At 33.7% G+C, this 18641-nt stretch overlaps 3 protein-coding genes and 1 pseudogene across 7 annotated transcripts; 2 read left to right on the top strand and 2 right to left on the bottom strand.

Annotated features, from left to right (window-relative positions):
- Nucleotides 1–5595: 5595 nt before the first annotated feature.
- Nucleotides 5596–6390, bottom strand: LOC111289060 (putative pentatricopeptide repeat-containing protein At1g26500 pseudogene; annotated as a pseudogene).
- On the top strand, nt 6251–8543 carry LOC111287257 (14-3-3-like protein GF14 iota). Its single transcript, XM_089760117.1, has 7 exons — nt 6251–6542; nt 6665–6971; nt 7337–7424; nt 7537–7646; nt 7736–7884; nt 8097–8158; nt 8259–8543. Exons 1-7 carry the CDS (start codon nt 6467–6469, stop codon nt 8265–8267), a joined length of 801 nt encoding a protein of 266 aa, XP_089616243.1. The 5' UTR covers nt 6251–6466; the 3' UTR covers nt 8268–8543.
- A 1411-nt stretch (nt 8544–9954) lies between these two features.
- LOC111287256 (triose phosphate/phosphate translocator, chloroplastic-like) lies at nt 9955–13564 on the top strand. The gene is made up of 12 exons (XM_022877661.2): nt 9955–10788; nt 10929–11000; nt 11255–11320; nt 11438–11516; nt 11603–11723; nt 11814–11909; nt 12058–12170; nt 12373–12450; nt 12551–12667; nt 12757–12856; nt 13075–13175; nt 13332–13564. Exons 1-12 carry the CDS (start codon nt 10469–10471, stop codon nt 13356–13358), a joined length of 1290 nt encoding a protein of 429 aa, XP_022733396.2. The 5' UTR covers nt 9955–10468; the 3' UTR covers nt 13359–13564.
- On the bottom strand, nt 12746–18428 carry LOC111287255 (pentatricopeptide repeat-containing protein At1g26460, mitochondrial-like). Of its 5 annotated transcripts, XR_016341829.1 has the most exons (9): nt 17529–18428; nt 16596–16818; nt 16015–16494; nt 15190–15396; nt 14775–14912; nt 14500–14688; nt 14230–14299; nt 13610–13731; nt 12784–12880 (listed from the first exon to the last, which is right to left on the bottom strand). XR_016341829.1 is itself a non-coding variant. In XM_022877657.2 (7 exons), the coding sequence occupies exons 1-6, from the start codon at nt 18140–18142 to the stop codon at nt 14500–14502; spliced, it is 1851 nt and encodes a 616-aa protein (XP_022733392.2). In that variant the 5' UTR covers nt 18143–18428; the 3' UTR covers nt 13984–14299. The 5 variants fall into 5 exon arrangements, 1 of the variants encoding a protein (XP_022733392.2); XR_002689954.2 differs by lacking the exon at nt 13610–13731 and having other exon boundaries at nt 12746–12880; XR_002689955.2 differs by lacking the exon at nt 12784–12880 and having other exon boundaries at nt 13004–13731.
- Between the last annotated feature and the right edge of the window lie 213 nt (nt 18429–18641).

Here is an 18641-nt window from a genome sequence, read left to right as displayed (position 1 = left end):
TGAGTAACAGTGCAAAAATTTATTGTAATCAAATCTAAGCACCTCCATTCCTCCATTTTATTGTGGCAGCCTCTAGTGTCTTCCCAGCCTTAATCAAACCTCCAACAAAATTATATTGAAATTCACCAATGGATCATGCCCCCAAATGAGTCCTTGCAACAACATATGCTTGCATTATAGGCTCACACCCTCTCTTTATCATTTACCTAAACACTTGTTGCTTAACTTGCCTTCCTCAACCTCAAAAGCCCCTTTTTTCTGGTGCATGATAAACACTGATATCAGGCTTCTCAATCCCTTTCACAAAACACTAATATCAGGCTTCTCAATCCCTTTCACAATCATATAAGCCTTTATAATATCAAATCTACCGGATGTCACTTTTTAATAGTGACTGCATCAATCAATTAATTTGAACTTTAAACCTATTAAATATCATCTCATAATAATAACTACTTGAATCAACAAAGTTAAACTTTGAGTTATATTAATCTTACCTCTATTACATATCTAATTGATCACAAGCTATGATATGCCAGCCCAAATAATAATTGGCTAGATTAATATCAAAGCTAATTAGTTTATTAATAAACTAATTAGTAAAAGAAAAAGGACTAAGATAATAAATGAAAAAAAAAATCTAGCTATAAAAAAAAAAAAAAATAGAGTTTTTATTTCTCATCTTCCTTAGAGTTAGAAAGTATGAAAAGGCAAGTTGACGATTCAAAATTTGAGGCTACAATCAAGTTAATCCCTTAAAAGTGAGTATATGTCATCTTTTTATTTAAGAAGAAATATCATGTTGATTGTTATTATTTGGAGTTGAACTTTTGAGAGAAAAATCAAGAAAAATTATGAAATTTTTCATTAATCTTCATGATTTATTTGGGTAAATTATTGAGACTTGTTTATTTCGTGTCCTTAAGATTTATTGATGATCATTGAATGGAGTTTAAAGGTTGAAAGTGGGGATTTGAATTTTTAAAGATTAAAGAAAAAATTTTGTTTTTAAATGATATGCTATGATTTATAATAGTGAATCAAAATAGGATTCTGTATTAATGGATAGATTGTTGCTATGATTATTATATATCATTGAAAAGCATGTTGAATCAACTTTCTAATGAAATAAATGGAAGTCGAATCCGAGTTTTCTATGAAGAGTTGCTTAATTTTTACTTAAAGATATATAGGCTATAAGGCAACAACATTAAGGTTGAATTACGAAAATTGTCTTAATTTTTATACAAGGATTTACAGATTAAACTATATATGTTTGAAAATCATATTAAGTCTACTTTCCAACAGAACAAGCGGAATTGAATTTTGAGTTTCCTATGAATAAATACGTAGTTTTTTTTAAAAGGTATACAAGCTGTTTGGCAACAGCATCTGTCGTAGATTTCCAAAATTGTTGTAATTAATCCACAATGAATCATGAGATGACCAATATATGGTTAGAAAGCTTATCGAGTCTAGTTTTTAACGCATTAAAAAGAACTTAATTCTAAGTTGGATATCTTGAGATATGGTTGTTTTAGTGAAAGGAGCTCATGCTAAATGTATTAATTAGTTGAGTTAACACTTGTGCAATTTAATTGATTTTTGTATAAATAGTCTAAAAAAGGATTAATTAATTTTTGATGTGTTGAAATGATCTTGAATAGGTTATTAATTATTTTAGAGAAAAAAGTAAATAATGAAATCAAAATGAAGTAAGTACAATCTCACACACGTTACTTATTTTCAAATCTATATATATATATATATGTTTTTAAATGAATGAATGTTTTGTTTTGTTATTTTCTATGTGTGAAAATAGGATCAAGCATATGGTTATTTTGTGTTTTTCTATATAAATGATGAGCGATGCTCATGAATGAAATGAGAAAATGATTTATATTTAAGAAATGATTTTATGATAGTTATATTTTTACATCTTTGGGAAGTGAGATCATCGACACCAGAACTAGTTCTACAGCTCTAGCTAACGGGTTATAGTAGTTAGCATAGACATGATCATATAGCCTTACTAACGGGTTATAATAGTTAGCGTAAGTGTCACGGATCTAAGGAGGAGTCCTGAATCCCACATCGAGCATAATAGGAGAGTCACTGGGGTATAAAAGGGTTCACACCACCTCTGCCTTGTGAGGCACTTTTTGTAGGATAAAATCGTGAGACCAGAGGGGCTAGAGCGGACAATACCTCACAAGGATGTGAACCGTGATAGGATGGCTAATCTGAGACGTCGGATGAGTGGATGCCCGGGTCCCGGAGTCGCGCGGGTTCAGAGCTTAAGTCCTACCCGTGACAAGTGGTATTAGAGCCAGTCCTAAACCGTTCGATCTACGTCAAGCGCCTCGAGAGAGGTGGGCAGGGTAGCCAGCCTCCGTGACGAGGGCGTTACGAGATTAGGTACGAGAGAATGTCACGGACCTAAGAGGTAGTCATGAATCTCACATCGAACATAATAGGAGGGTCAATGGGGTATAAAAGGGTTCACACCACCTCTACCTTGTGAGGTGCCTTTTGTAGGACAAAACAATGAGACTAGGGGGTCAGAGCAGACAATACCTCACAAGGGTGTGAACCGTGACAGGAAGGCTGATCTGAGACGTCAAATGAGTGGATGCCCGGGTCCCGGAGTCGCGCGGGTTCGGAGCTTAAATCTCTATCCGTGAGATAAGGCCCTGGCTAGTGGATTATAATAGTTAGTAATGATCATGAAGATGAAATTATTGATACGACCAATGTCACGGGTTATAGCAGTGACCATAGCTAATGATAATCGAATGATAATGACGATTTATGATGGTGATGATTTACAATAGTTTTTAATTATTGATCTATGATTTTGGTTTGATTATGATATTTGAATGATAACATATTTTGCAATGATTTATGAAGTGACATATTTTCACATTGATTTATGAATTTACAAAATATTTGACAAAACAATAATCTTTGAAATATTTTGACATTATAATTTGACGAATGTTTTGAATGATCTATATGATTTGTATAAAGCCTATACGTGCTAAGTTGTGGTTTGCTTATTCTCCATTTACTTTTTCTTTACAGATGAATAAATGATAAGTTTGCTTAATTTTATGAAAGTTAGAAGATTAAATGTGAAAGATTACTTAGTCGTAAGAGATAATGTTGGCCAATAAGATCTTATAAAATGGTTTTGTATTTTTTATATGATTTGTATTTGGATATATATAGAAATGTATCATTAGTTAGATTAAATATATGAATTTTACTTGGTTAACTATATCAGTTTATTGAAGAATTTTAGAATGATTAAGAAAAAAAACTTCGTATTACTTTAGGTTTACTTTAAGGTAATATAACCGTGTTCCATTTTGGTTTCAGGTCATAACATAAAGTGATATGTCACGCCCCAAAATCGAGACATAACACAGCCATATTACCTTAAAGTATAACCCCAAAGTAAAACGAAACTTTTTTTTAATCATTCTAAAATTCTTCAATAAATTGATATATTCTACCAAATAAAATTCATATCTTTAATCCAACTGATGATATATCTTTATACATCCAAATACAAATAATATAAAATATAAAACCGTCTTATAAAATCTTATTGCCAACATTTTCTCCGACGACTAAGTAATCTTTTTCGTTTGATGTTCTAGCTTTTCAAAAGACTAATCATATTTAATATTCATATCATCTATAAAAGAAAAAAAATAAAGAATGAGCAAACCACAGTTCTGTAAGTATAGGCTTACACACCTTATTGGATCAAGCATTGTTTTCATATATATCATATAGATCATTCAAAACATTTGTCAAATCACAATGTCAAAATATTTCAAAGATCATCGTTTTGTCAAATATTTCATAAATTCATAAATCGATGTCAAAATATGTCACTTCATAAATTATTGCAAAATATGCTATCATTTAAATGTCGTAATCAAATCAAATCATAGATCAATCATTAAAAATCATCGTAAATCATTTTTATATACAAATCATAGATCAATCTTTAAAATCATTATAAATCATCATTATCATGCATTTATCGTTAGCTACGATCACTGCTATAACCTATGACATTGTCTGTATCGATAATTTCATCATCATGATCATTGCTAACTATTATAACCCGCTAGTCAGAGCGTTACGCTAATTACTATAACTTGTTAGCATGGCCGTATGATCATGTCTATGCTAACTACTATAACCCATTAGTCAGGACCATAGAACTAGTTCTGCTGTTGATGATCCCACTTCTCAGGGATATAAAAACGTAGCTATCATAAAATCGTTCTTTAAACTTAAACCATTTTCTCATTTCATTCATAAGCATGCTCCATCGTTTATATAAAGAAACACAAAATAATGATATGCTTGATCCTATTTTCATACATAAAAAATAATGAAATAAAATATTCATTCATTTAGAAACATACATATATACATAGATTCGAAAATAAATAAAGTATGTGAGATTCTACTTACCTCTTTTCAATTTCATAATTTAGTTTTTCTCCCCAAATAATTAACGGCCTATTTAAGATAAGTTCAACATAACAATAATCAATCAACTCATTTGAGATCACTTATACCGAAACAATTAAGTTAAACAAGAATTAACTCAAGTAACTAATTCTAATTGCCTATGCTTTTTTCACTAAAATGATCATATCTCGAGATATCCAACTTGAAATTAAAATATTTTTAATGCATTAGAAATTAGACTCGATAACATTTCTAACCATATATGGCCCATATCGTAATTCCTTGTGGATTAATTATAACAATTTTTGAAATTCACATCAAATGCTATTGTCAGATAGTTTGTATACCTTCGAATAAAAAAATTACGTATCTATTCATAGGAAACTCCAAATTCAATTTCACTTATTCTGTTGGAAATGTAAACTCAATTTGCTTTTTAAACCTATATGGCTTAATTTGTAAATCCTTGTATAAAAATTAAAACAATTTTCATAATTCAACCTTAATACTGCTGCCTTATAGCTTGTATATCCTTAAGTAAAAATTAGGTAATTTTTCAAATTTAACTTCCGTTTATTTCATTAAAAAGTAGATCCAACATGCTTTTCAATGATATATAATAATCATAGCAACAATCTATCCATTAAGACAAAATTCTATTTTGATTCACTATTATAAATCATAGCATCTCATCTAAAAACAGAATTTCTCCTTCAATCTTTAAAAATTCAAATCTTCACTTTCAGCCTTTAAACTCTATTCAATAATCATCAAAAAATCTTAAGGACATGAAATAAACAAAGCCCAGTAATTTACCCAAATAGATCATGAAGATTAATAAAAATTTTCATAATTTTTCTTGATTTTTCTCTCAAAACTTTAACTCCAAATAATAGCAATCAACATGATATTTCTTCTTAAATAAAAAGAGGACATATACTCACTTTTATGGGGATTAATTTGATTGTAGCCTCTAATTTTGAATCACCAACTTGATTTTTCATATTCTCTAACTCTAAGAAAGATAAAAATTTTCATTTCTATTTTTCCATAACTAGATTTTCTTTTATTTAATATCTCAATATTTTTTCTTTTACTAATTAATATCTTAATAAACTGATGAACTTTAGTATTAATCTAATCTAATTATTATTTGAGATAAAGTATCAGACAAGCCTATGACTTCGAAAGCCCACAATCATCCATCCTCTTTTTAACTCTCATCATTTGGAGAACCTTCATTGCCTCGTCATACTTATTAGTCTTAAAAGGTGTCTCCACCGTTGTCACCACAAAACCTCAAACCCTTCATCCACCATCAAATTCCAAACTTTGAAGCCTCCATCAAATCACCCTCACCACAAAACCCCCGTACCAACCATTTATAAGTAACCCCATTTGGCTTAACCGACTGTTTCAACTTTAAAGTAACAAACTTTGGCTCTTCCCACTAGCTTATCTTTACACAAACTTTCCACCACCTTATTTAAAGTCTCCAACTTGTATCCAACCACAAACTCATTCATCAAATGAAAAAACCCCACACATTTCTTCAACTCCCTAGCTAAAGCTACAGTCTTTAAAGCTATCCTGAAAGTCTTACCATTGACCAAACCAAGTTTTTAGATGAGTCTTGCTGTTGTTAGAGGATTTGACAAGGGCTTAAGCAATATTTTCATACTTATTTTACAAAAAAAATAATAGAGAAAAATGTGGAGCATTATTGAATTCCAAAAAAAGCCTATTCGAGAGAAAAGGATTGAACAAATCCAAGTTAAAGGGAATAACAAAGAAAAAACAAATGCCACGCTCCTTCTTTCAAAGCCTCCCCCTGCCTTTTCTCCTTCTTTACTCTCCTCTATAAAAAAATCCTCTTACCCTTTCCTCTCCCATTATTCTTGCTTATTTCTCCTCTTCCTTTGAAGCACTTTGATTTTTTTTTTCCTTTCTTTCAATCTCTACATCGACAATGTCTAATGCAGAAAAGGAGAGAGAGACTCATGTTTACATGGCTAAACTTGCCGAACAAGCTGAACGTTACGAAGGTAATAAAAAAATAGATCATGGGTTTCAAATTTCATTCGTTTAAGATTAATGTCAACAAGGGATCATGAATTGTTACTTGCTGTCGAAGCTGAACGAACTTTAGTTTTGATTGGTGAAACAGAAATGGTGGAGAGTATGAAACAAGTGGCAAAACTTGATTGCCAGCTGACTATGGAAGAAAGGAACCTTCTTTCCGTGGGATACAAGAACGTGATTGTTGCACGAAGAGCTTCCTGGCGGATCATGTCTTCGATTGAACAAAGGGAGGAATCGAAAGGAAATGAAAATTATGTTAAGCTGATCAAAGGTTACAGACAGAAGGTAGAGGAAGAGCTGTCCAACATTTGCACTGACATATTGGGCATCATTGACAAGCATCTTATTCCGTCTTCTTCCTCTGGTGAAGCCACTGTTTTTTATTACAAGATGTAAGTTTTCTTTCTCCTGGATTGTGGTTACATTCTAAATCTCTAGTATTATTTTGGTCCAAATTGCTACTAAAATTAGAGCCAAGTCTAATAGGATATATAGACTTGGGTGTAAATGAATGGAAAATAAACGAACTTTGTTATGTTCGTGATTTGTTCCATTAATTAATGAAACTTGAAATATTATAATAAACGAATAAAAATCGAACCTGATCACAAGCTATTCATGGAATGTTCTGATCGTTTACAACTCTATTTGTAACCAAGGAAGACATTAAAATGATAACTTGAAGATTGGTAGGGTAAGAATGATGTGCACACTCTTTTTATTGAGGAAAATGAATGGTTTTTGTGATGGGATTCAGGAAAGGTGATTACAACCGGTATGTTGCTGAGATCAAGACAGATCAGGAGAGAAAAGAGGCTGCTGAACAGTCATTGAAAGGTTATGAGGTATGTTACGCTTTCTCAAATAAAGATCCTACTATTTGATCATAGTGTTCAGTTATTCACTTCTGCAGTCACAGCTGACTTAAAACTTTTTTGCTGCCATTTCACCTATCAGGCTGCCTCTGCCACTGCAAACACAGATCTTCCTTCAACCCACCCAATTCGTCTTGGCCTCTCCCTTAATTTCTGTGTCTTTTATCATGATATAATGAATTCTCCCGAGAGGTATAAACTCCATAACTATATCTAAATGGTTTTCAATGTTGGAATTGCTTGACCATTTCATGACATATTTGGTTCTTTGAAACTTACAGGGCCTGTCATTTGGCTAAGCAAGCCTTTGATGAAGCCATTGCAGAGTTGGACACTTTGAGTGAAGAGTCATACAAAGATAGCACCCTAATTATGCAGCTTCTGAGAGACAATCTCACCCTGTGGACTTCTGATTTGCCTGAAGATGGAGGTATCGTATAGATTTGAAATAAATCTAGTTTTTCTGATCAGTAACACCAGGGACCATTGTTTATTGTTCATTATTTCTTGCATCCATCATATATAGATAAAATATAAGATCTTGTCCCTCTTGTCCTGTTCAAACAAGAAGCCTTGTCGATTGATTTCAAACTTTGGCATGCTTGGGAAGCACTGTCTCAAATGTTACATGAATCAATGCAGGTGAAGATAGTGTAAAAGGTGAGGATGCTAAACCTACTGCTGAAGCTGAGGTAAAGGGCGAGGTAAAGTCTTGCCATGATTTCTTCTTCAGGAATTTATTTGTTTTTTTATTACCCTTTTAGTCACCTTCCTCAAGTCAAAAAGTCTAATTTGTTTTTGCAGAAACATTGATAAGCAATCTGGGATAATACATGGAGGCAATTCAATTTTTTTTAATACTATGCAGAATTGGCTCCTCCTAGCTTTTCTTACAAAGAGGATTGGATCAACCAGTTTAGCCCTTTTACAATGCTAACCAGATGATGAAATTGATCAGTTGATCCAACCATGTTTTACTGTTCACTCTTGTTTTTCATTTTTGATGCTTTTGTTTTTTTTAATGTTCTGTAATATGAAATACTTACTGAAATTATGGATGTTTTGTTAAATTTTGCTTTAAATTTTATCCTCTCCCCTTGTCTTTTTGCCTAGCATTTTTTTTTCCATGGTTTAAACTAAATATAATAATTTAAAATATGATATAAAAATTATATGAATAAAAAATATAAAAATAATATAACTTAAAATTTTAAAATATATATAAATAAATTTAATAAAATTAAAATTTTATATTATATTTTATGTTGATATAATTTTTATATAAAATATATAATAAATATAATAGCTTACACGATACGACGAATTAATAAATCTAATTCAAACTCAGCTTGATGAATCGAAGGACGCTTTACGAAATAAATGCATTGATATGACCAAAAACAATGCAGATACGGATACATAAACATTAATTGTTAAGAAAAAATCAGGGTTGCAAAATTTTTTCACTGAATTAGGCGCTAGAATTGAATTTTTACAAAGTTTGTATCAGCAAATAAAAAAAAAAATAACAAAAATATCAATAATTTTTCTAAAACAGAGAAGAGAAGAACGTCGAGAGGGAGAGAGAGGAGGCCGAGGAAGGCGGAGCTTTGCAAGGGGATGGATGTACGGAAACGCCATCCTATTCCTCTTCCTTTTCTCTTCCACCTCTACCCGCCATCCCCTCTTATTTATTATTATAAAATTTTTCACTCGTTAAAACTAGGTTAAAAAAATTTCTACTCTTCCAGATTAAACTTTAAAATTGGAACAATTTGTTTCTTCCAATGTTGGCCAGGATTTAGTGTTTGATCCGAAATGTACTTCCCATGTAGATTTAGTTTTGTTTGTCCCATTACTGGGCTGGCCCATTATTCAGCCTGCTACCTTTTAGTTGGACTGGAGTGGCCCATGTACATGGTGGGATGGCTTGGGTAAAATCATCATCAGCTGCATATATAAATTATTATACCAGGCGGGTTGTACAATAAAGAAAGAAGTTCAGTCTCATGTCATTGAGCATGCTTAATTTCTCATTTGTTTTTTTCTAAATGAAAAATAAAATTTTGAAGAAAAAAATAATGCATGGGCATAATCTATGTCATTTGCATAATTTTTTCTATATTTCAAATAAAATATTTAATAAAATATCTCAAATACGAATAAATATGAATTTAAAGATTATAATTTTTTTTTTATTGCTTAGGTTTAGATTTGTTAAGAGGCAGAGAAAAAATAATTTTTCATAAATTTATTAAGTTTCGCATCAATAAATCTATTTGTTTGGATCTAACTTAAAAATGAAATTAATTAGACGACACTCAAAAAAACACTTTTTAACTAAATAAAGAAAAGTCCGCAACACAAGGCATTGGATAAGGCCAACAACTGTTGACAAAACTAATTGATTTTGAGAGGGAAACTTTAGGCAAAAGACAAAACGAATCAAAACGTCCCCAACTCAAGCTTCTTGCTCTTGCTCCATTATTGAGGTTCTTGATGATTGATGACTCATCACAGCTAACTTTCTCTTTAAAAGTTTCAACATGCTGCTTTCAATTCAATTCCTCACGGCTGAAAGATTCGTCTCTTCCAATTTTTTTCCCTATCTTGAAACATTTTTTATAAAAATAGAATCACAAAATATCAGAATTTGAATTTTAAATTTATTGGATATAATTATTGTGCGAATTAATTGAAATAAATCCGAATTCTAACTTTTTTTTGTCGTTGGATGTTTCTTAATGTTGTTAATTGAATCCAAAAAATATTAGATTTTGGCTTTTAACAATTTCCATATAAGCTTACCTGCCATAATTATTAGTATAAAAAGCAAAAATAATGAAGCTACGTCTCTTCCTCTGTTTTCTTCGCTTCCTGTAGCTTTTAGCCTATTGGTTTCAACGTCCGAACGTCTTTGTCTCTCTTTATACTACAATAATAACACTTTTTTTCAATACCCTTTTATCCATAGTTGTTTTTTGATCTGTTTTCTTTTGCTTTTTGAATTCACAATGGCTTCAACAACTAACCCCGTTCACTCTTTGATCACAAATTCTCGGTTTTCTTCTCTATACTTGTCGACAAACAAAGTTTTGCCTAGTTGTCTTTTACTCAGGACACGATCATCACGTTCTGCAACAGCCTCATGTCTGGCGTTTTCATCTTTGCGGGGCAAAAAGAAACCTTCAGTTCCTGTTGGAATGGTCTATGCCAAGCCGTTGACATTTACTGGTTGGAATCAAACCATGAGGCGGAGGAGCCAAGTTGAGTTCCCAGTCGCTTCAGCTGCTGCTGCGGATTCTGACGGCCGTGAAATTGAGATTTCTGAAGGGTTAGGCACTTGACTTGATATTTATCTTCTTGTTTAGTTTTTGCCATTATATTGTTTGGTTGCCGAGAAAAAAAGGGCAAATTTTGACTTCTGAGTTCTAACTTCCTTTTTTTTTTTTTTGTTGAAACATATAACTGCAGGTATGCAAAGCCTTCAAAGAGCTTTGCAGAGAGATTTCCTGCTCTTGTCACTGGTTTCTTCTTCTTTATGTGGTAAGCTATCATATCACAGCTATCCCTTTTTTTACTTTAACTACACTTGGGATTTAATTCATTTTGTGTTCATACAAGAATGCATCACTTTTGCTTTTCCTCCCATGAATTATCTGGTCTTTCATGGTGGCTTCTTGATTTAAGTCCCCAAGCAATACGATAAAAGCTTCAGCAAATTAAATTGACACCTTGTTTTTCAGTTTGTCTGGCTGAAATAGTGCTTTTCATATTGATGGTTCTCTCAATCTGTGCAGGTATTTCTTAAATGTAATTTTCAACATTCTCAACAAGAAGGTCTACAATTATTTCCCATATCCATAGTACGTTACGCCGGCTAGATGAACATGTTCAATAGCATATCATGAGAATAAATCATGCATCATTAGAAAGATCTAGATAGAATTCTAAAGAGTTCTTTCATTTTCTCCCTTTTGTAGTTTTGTTTCAGTAATACATCTGCTAGTTGGCGTGGTTTATTGTCTTGTGTCTTGGTCTGTTGGCCTGCCTAAAAGAGCAGTAAGCTTAGTTTTCTCAGCTCTTTGCTGCTCAATATTGCATTATGGCCTTCCTCTAGGAAACATAATTTCATTCTATTTTACCAGCCAATTGATAAGGAGCTGTTGGGGCTACTGACTCCTGTTGCTTTCTGCCATGCCCTTGGACATGTCATGTCCAATGTATCTTTTGCAGCTGTTGCTGTGTCCTTCACTCACACTATTAAAGGTAACATGATTTTTGAAAAAGGCAAAGGCATCAGTTCTAGGCCTAATATGTCTTTGTACTAAGAAGGAATATTTTGATGTGTTTACACAGCCCTGGAGCCATTCTTTAATGCTGCAGCTTCTCAGTTTGTTTTGGGCCACCAGATTCCTCTATCCCTATGGCTTTCATTAGCTCCTGTTGTTATTGGTAAACTTTTTTGGATTTCCATCATGTTCTTTCTACTTCATTCTTGCTTGCAAAAAGATTCCGTCTGATTTTCAAAAACTTGTCATGTAAAACAGCTTTACCTTTGATTACTCTTACTATCTGATGTTATCTTCCGCTTTACCTTTAGGTGTTTCAATGGCCTCACTTACTGAACTTTCTTTCAATTGGACTGGTTTCATCAGTGCAATGATTTCGAACATCGCATTTACTTACAGAAGCATATATTCAAAGAAAGCAATGGTAAGACAAGGAATTTTCACCTTACCATTACATTTGAAGCCCCATATCTTCTAGTGGATTAGTATCAGATTTGCACCTTATTCATGTCAATAAATTGACTTACTGCATATTGAAAATACTGCGCAAACATTAATGTTGAAAATTCTGAATCTGTTGCATAAGAGATGAATTAACAATGGTAGCTTTTGTTCTTGTTTGACAGACAGGGATGGATAGCACAAATATTTATGCATATATTTCTATAATTGCCCTCTTCTTCTGTCTCCCACCAGCAATTTTGGTAAGTAAATAAAAAACGAATAAGATCTTCATGTACTTTTCACTTTGATTAAACTATGTATCATTAATGGTTTGCTAACATGGATCTGATCTGCATCCAGATTGAGGGCCCTCAACTGATGCAACATGGTCTCAGAGATGCCATCGCCAAAGTTGGCTTAGTCAAATTCTTGTCGGACTTGTTTTGGATTGGAATGTTTTATCATCTCTACAATCAGGTATGTATGATAGATGAATTGGACTGCTCATTACCTTTCCACAAAGATCACTTCACTGAACTAACTGATATTTGAGCTGAGAAATGCAGGTTGCTACAAATACCTTGGAACGGGTTGCACCCCTTACACATGCAGTCGGAAACGTGTTGAAGAGAGTTTTTGTTATCGGCTTCTCTATCGTGGTATTTGGTGAGTAAGCCTGCTCTTTCTCATCTATGATATGTTCATGCAACAAATTAAAGCATGTCAGAAGATCTGAAATGGAGTGAATTGAATCAAGAAAACCACCTAAAAAGATAAAGATAAGATGGCATCCAAAGTAGTCAAGCTAGTTAGTTTCAGTGGAACTGAGAAGTGAGAACCATGATTCATTTATTTTTTAACCGATGGTTGCAAAAATATGGCAGGCAATAAGATCTCCTCCCAAACTGGGATTGGTACTGCAATAGCAATTGCAGGAGTCGCCGTTTACTCACTCATAAAGGCAAACATGGAAGAACAAAAAAGAGTAAGATCTCTAACAAGCAGCCATGACTCTTTCATTTCTGCATGGTCTACAATTGCAAAGGATAATTCAGACTCAAGTTGAGACCATAGTTTCTTTTTCTTCCTTTTTTTCCCTTAGTTTTGGGCTGCTGATTATTCCTTCTTTCTACCCTTTCAGAAGGCTGCTGTAAGCCCTGCATCCTAAGGAAGCTGTAGAAGGCTGCTTACAAACTTGTTGAAGATGGGTGCTCTGGAAAACACATTTGGGAATGGGAAAGAATAAGACCCAACTTCTCAGATTGATTTATTGGATGAATGATTCTTAATGAGAAAGACTATTATTTTTTTAAAAGGTTGAATGCTTAATTTGGATGAATGATTCTCAATAAGAATCCAATCATTCTTATTGGATTTGCATTTGCATTTCTTAGTAATTACTATCATAATCACACCCACTTTTTGTAAAGCAGCCTGCTCGACCTGGCTTGCCCATCGGGCTCATCTTTCTTGCTCAAAGCAGGACACCACCGCCTGATTCGATGAGGCCAGAAGAGGACAAACATGAAACGCCCTTAGACCTGCAGCAGCAAGCATCTCAGCCCCTCAGGCAGAAAGAGCTCAGATTTATGCACAACAGTCATGGTAGTTAATTCAAACAATCTCAACTTAGTCATTTAGAATAAAATCTGAGCAACCTTAATTACCCCTTCATGAACCAAAAGAAGCCTACTACAATAAGTTCAGGCAAATTAGTATCAACATCCATCATCGTTAAACCGCATATGGAGAGATGAACAAGAGAGCCAGATTAAATTAAAAGGTTGAAAAAATAAATAAATTTATGCTCATCGCTCCTTAAATAATTGGGATGGTTCTACATTTATTTGTCAACATGAGAATACCTTTTGATTAACATTTTGTGTTCCTACTCAGAAAGCATATAAATGGGAAAATAAGAAGAATAGAAAAACTAGGAAAAAATTCACAAGCTATGGTCATGACATTTATCCTGCCAAGGCTCAAAATTGATAAAAATCAAATAATGTACAGAAAAGTGGGTTCATAGTTCTTTGGACCTTGCAACATGTGAACTTGGTGAACCCTAATCATCACTGTTGATATTTCCAACATAAAATAGACCTGAATCTGCAATGAGAGGTTAATTCCGAGTAAAAAAAACCATCTGGCAGTGAAATTCTATAGCAAAAATTCAATATTTTCAAATCATCATAAGAACATTGTAGAAAAATCAACTATGAACCTTCTGTCTCAATCCTAAGCAAATATACAAAAACTTTCTGGACCGCCTCATGCTAGTATTTATACCATAAGACAGCAGAGCCTACCTATGATGCATATTCAGTGCCATAGTCAAGATCAAAAAGTATGCCCCTGCGGTTTTCTGAGCCCATTCGAATGCTGAATTTCTTTGCCAGGGATTCAACTTGGTCATCACACTCATAGTCCATCTCTCGTATACATCGCCTTCTGACCTTTTTTAGTGTTTCTTTGGAGGGTATAAATCCAGCAGTCACCTGCCGAAAGAATTGTTGAATGGCCATTAATCTTTTTCTACTGAGATATCATGAGGTTTTAACTATCAGAAAGGAAAAGAAGTTACCATCTCCTCAATTACAGAGAGAGCAGTTTTTTGATCTCGATTGATGAGATGAGCATCAACAAGCAATGAATATGACTTAGCATTAGGTTTGACACCCAAGCTCAGCATGTGTTCAAACACCCTTGAAGCTTCAAAAGTCTGCCATGCAAGGATTCATTAAGTTTAAATTCAAAGCTTAAATCCCAAGAAAGCACCTTTTGGTTGGGGGGAGGGAGTAGGCTCCATGAGTTATTTAGACTGTAGGAGTATGCTATGGGCCCGAGAGAGAAAAAGACAAGAAAAAGAATCAAGCAAAGCATTTCCAACATATCTTGGATACATGCATTTTACAAGCTCAAGATAACTCATAAATACAGCCATGTGTACTGGTTGCAAGTGTATGTGCACATACAAGAGAGAGGCAACAGATACATACCTTCTTCACCTTTCCAAATGCATAGATTAGAGCATTATATGAATGAATATCAGGGGTAAGCCCAAAAGAAGAACTTATTGCATCAAATGTTTGGTAGGCACGCTCAATGTCCCATATGTTTCCACAACCCAAAATTATACAATTCAAAGCAGCAACAGACTTTTTTGGAGGGTTTGCATGGCTTAAATTCTCAAGCTCATAATATACCTAGAGAAGATATTTCAATTTTGCAACATCAGCAACAGACTCCTCAATGAGCAGAATATATGAGATGAGGGTAATGAAAAATTGTGAAAGAGCAATGATAAATTGAATGCTATAATTGCAAACTTGAACAGCCTTCATTTTTTCAAAAGTAAAAAAAAAAAAGAAGACATTTTCCTCGCACAAAATTGTTATTACAAGGACACAAATAAGTGTTAAATTCTGATAAAGTGACATAAAGACATACATTCTGATATAATCGCTAAGACATGTAGACAATAATGCGTACATTGCAAGAACAGAATGATGGAGTAACAGTTATTTGATTTCCAAAAATTCCACAATTCAAAACACAAAGACAAGTGATTTAAAAGACTTCATTCAAATGCTCAATAAGCATCCAATGGAGTAGCTTAAGGAGCTTCCCTGATATTTATTTATTATTAATTGTTAAAATTGGACTTGTTCTAATTTGAAAAAGCAGCATGCATGCATGTTGATATTTCTCATACTATTTTCTTTTTCTCAAGAACTATCATAATCACCAAAAGTATTAAATAATAGCTGATTCAAAAGAAAATCAATCAGAATGCATATAATTTGAAGTATAAAAGGACATACTGAATCCAAAGTCTCAAAACCCTTCTTTGAGCAAACTACAACCAATGGATATAAAGAGGTAAAAGGTGAGAACGAATCTTCTGCTTCATTAATGGAATTCCCATGAGCTGCCTCAAACATGTGCAGCGTAGCAAAAGCTTTCTGTAGATTCCCCAATGATGCATGAGCATATATCTTCCCAAGGAAAGATTCAGTGCTAGGCACCTTCTTTTGACGCAAAGAGTGCCGTAGGATTACCCAGGACATATCCAACAGGTTTGAACTGTAGGTCCTACCTGCAGTTGCAAGTGCTGATACAATTAAACCTTCATCTACAGAAAGCAATAAAGGTGGCCTTGCAATTTCGCCCCATGCAATCCATTTTTCCAAAAATTCCAAGGCATAAAATGCTAACTTGCTGTTATCCGCTTGCATTGCAACTTCTGCAAGATAGTTGCACAAATTCCAATTTGGATAAAGAGCTTTATTCCGATCTGTTGTCTGATAAGAACCATGAGAACAAAGTTACATAATAAAAAATTTAGCAAAAGGCAACCTCCTTACTCAAAACAATATCATTGCTAACAAAATGAGTCATATACCTTGCACCTCTCAATGACAGTAACCAAATTGTCAAGCTGGCCCTGGTTAATACAGTACCACACACATTCTGTAAATGCTTTCGTAGACAACTTACAACCAAATTTTAAGGCCATATCTACATATTTCAAGGCTGCATCAATCTGTTGTGTCCCAAATAGCATTCCAATAACCAAATCATAAGATTCATCATCAGGCAGAGATTCTGTTCCACCTTGCAGCATCCTGATGGGAATAAAGTGAAGGGTGATAATACCAATTTAATATTACTAATATTTTGGAAAGTAATTCCAAATATAAGCAATAAACTTAAAGCAGTATCTTACTGATGCAATGGAATTCCTATTCGAAAATGAATGTATATCCTTACTGAAAGTAAATTGATAAAAGAAAGGTTTCTAATTCTTTAAAAAGAAATATTGCATCATCTCCATTTCTGTTCCACTTCATAACCCAACTGCGACGTTCATCCACTTTTAATTCATCTAAGAACAGTAAAATCCACCAAAACCATGAACCTCCGACCAAAGACAACCAAACAATACCCAAGTCCAATAGTTTTACAATCACAGAGATTATTGTACCCAAAAGAATTTTCTCCAGAACATAGTCACATTCAAATATAAAGGATTCAAATTCTCAATACAATTAAAAAAGAAAAAAAAAACTTATAACTCAAATACTCAATCCACTCTAACTGCTACGAAATGCAAAGCAACAAACTTTAATAGCAAATGAGAAAAAAAAATTATTTCCCTTTTCATTTACTAACTCAGAACGAAATGTTTATGAAACTTTCAAGCAAAGGGTAGCCTACATTTACACCAAAACACCCAAAAAAAAAAAAAAAAAAAACAATACATTTACACCAAAACACCCAAAAAATACAAACTTCAAAAGAGAGAAAGCTAAAAAAGTATAGTAGTATAACTAACCGTTCAAGCAACTTCTTAGCGGCTTCAGTTTCCTTAGCTTGATTCATAGCCTTTAAAACCAAATTATAGGCCACTGTATTGGGAACAATCGCAAATTCATCCATTTGCGTCACCAAATCAAGCAAATCCCCGGCCGAAGCTCCCATCATCAAATTAGCTCTCAAATAATGATTATAAAGATTCACATCGGGCTTATTGGGCTTCCCGTTCTTATCCAGCGATCGAACCCAGAACTCGAAAAGCTGTTTCACGTCGGTCCACTGTTTCTTAGTCATCCAATCAGCGAAATGGTTCATTAAAGCAGGCGTGTCGAGGGTTTGGGAGAGGTATTGAATCCGATGGGCAGGGGTTTGGGCCAGGAAGCCGAGGGGAATAAGGGATTGAGCTAGGGAGGTCGAATTTTTGGCCACGTTGGCGTTTCGCCAGTTCTCGTGGTAGAGAGGGCTGCCAGAGGCCGGGTTGGGAGGGAGAGGAGTGATTTGAGTTTGAGTGGACTGAGTCGACTCGGTGAGTTGAGGTTCTTGAGAAAGGAAAGGGAAGGTGGAAATACATTTGGTTCGGTTTACTAGGAGTTGGATTCGGGTTCCGGTGAAGATCGCCATTTGTGAAGCCATTTTTTTCGCTGTCCAAAGTGAAGCAGTGAAGCAAAAGAGTTTTCTGTCCAGGTTAGGGTTTTTGAGATGACGAAAAGGTTGGAGGTATAATAGTAATTTTCCAATACAGTGGTAATTTGGTAATTGTCTGGAACCGTTGTTGGCATTCACTTTTAGCCTAGCAATCTCAGCGGTTTGAACAAAGGATAACAGGACAGTTGGTTCGAAGCTCCAACTCTGCTTTTAACTCCGGACAAAGATTTTAGAACAGAGAGGACATCCCGACACGAATGTTGATCCAACTCCACTTTTAACTCCCGAAGTCAAGCACCAACATTTAACTTACAGAAATAAATTTAATAATTTAAAATATAATTTTATATCAATATATTATAAAAATAAAATATAAAATTAATATAATTTAAGATTTTAATAGTTATTATATACATGTTTAACAAAATTTTTAAAAAAATTTCACATTTTTATATCGATTCAAATTATAATAATATAATTTTTATGT

The sequence above is a fragment of the Durio zibethinus genome, chromosome 4 (genome assembly GCF_047325235.1).
Source record: "Durio zibethinus cultivar Kanyao isolate XHJ-2024 chromosome 4, ASM4732523v1, whole genome shotgun sequence".
NCBI classification, from domain to species: domain Eukaryota; kingdom Viridiplantae; phylum Streptophyta; class Magnoliopsida; order Malvales; family Malvaceae; genus Durio; species Durio zibethinus.
Note: the sequence above shows the minus strand (reverse complement) of the source record. Positions and strands in the feature narration are given on the sequence as shown.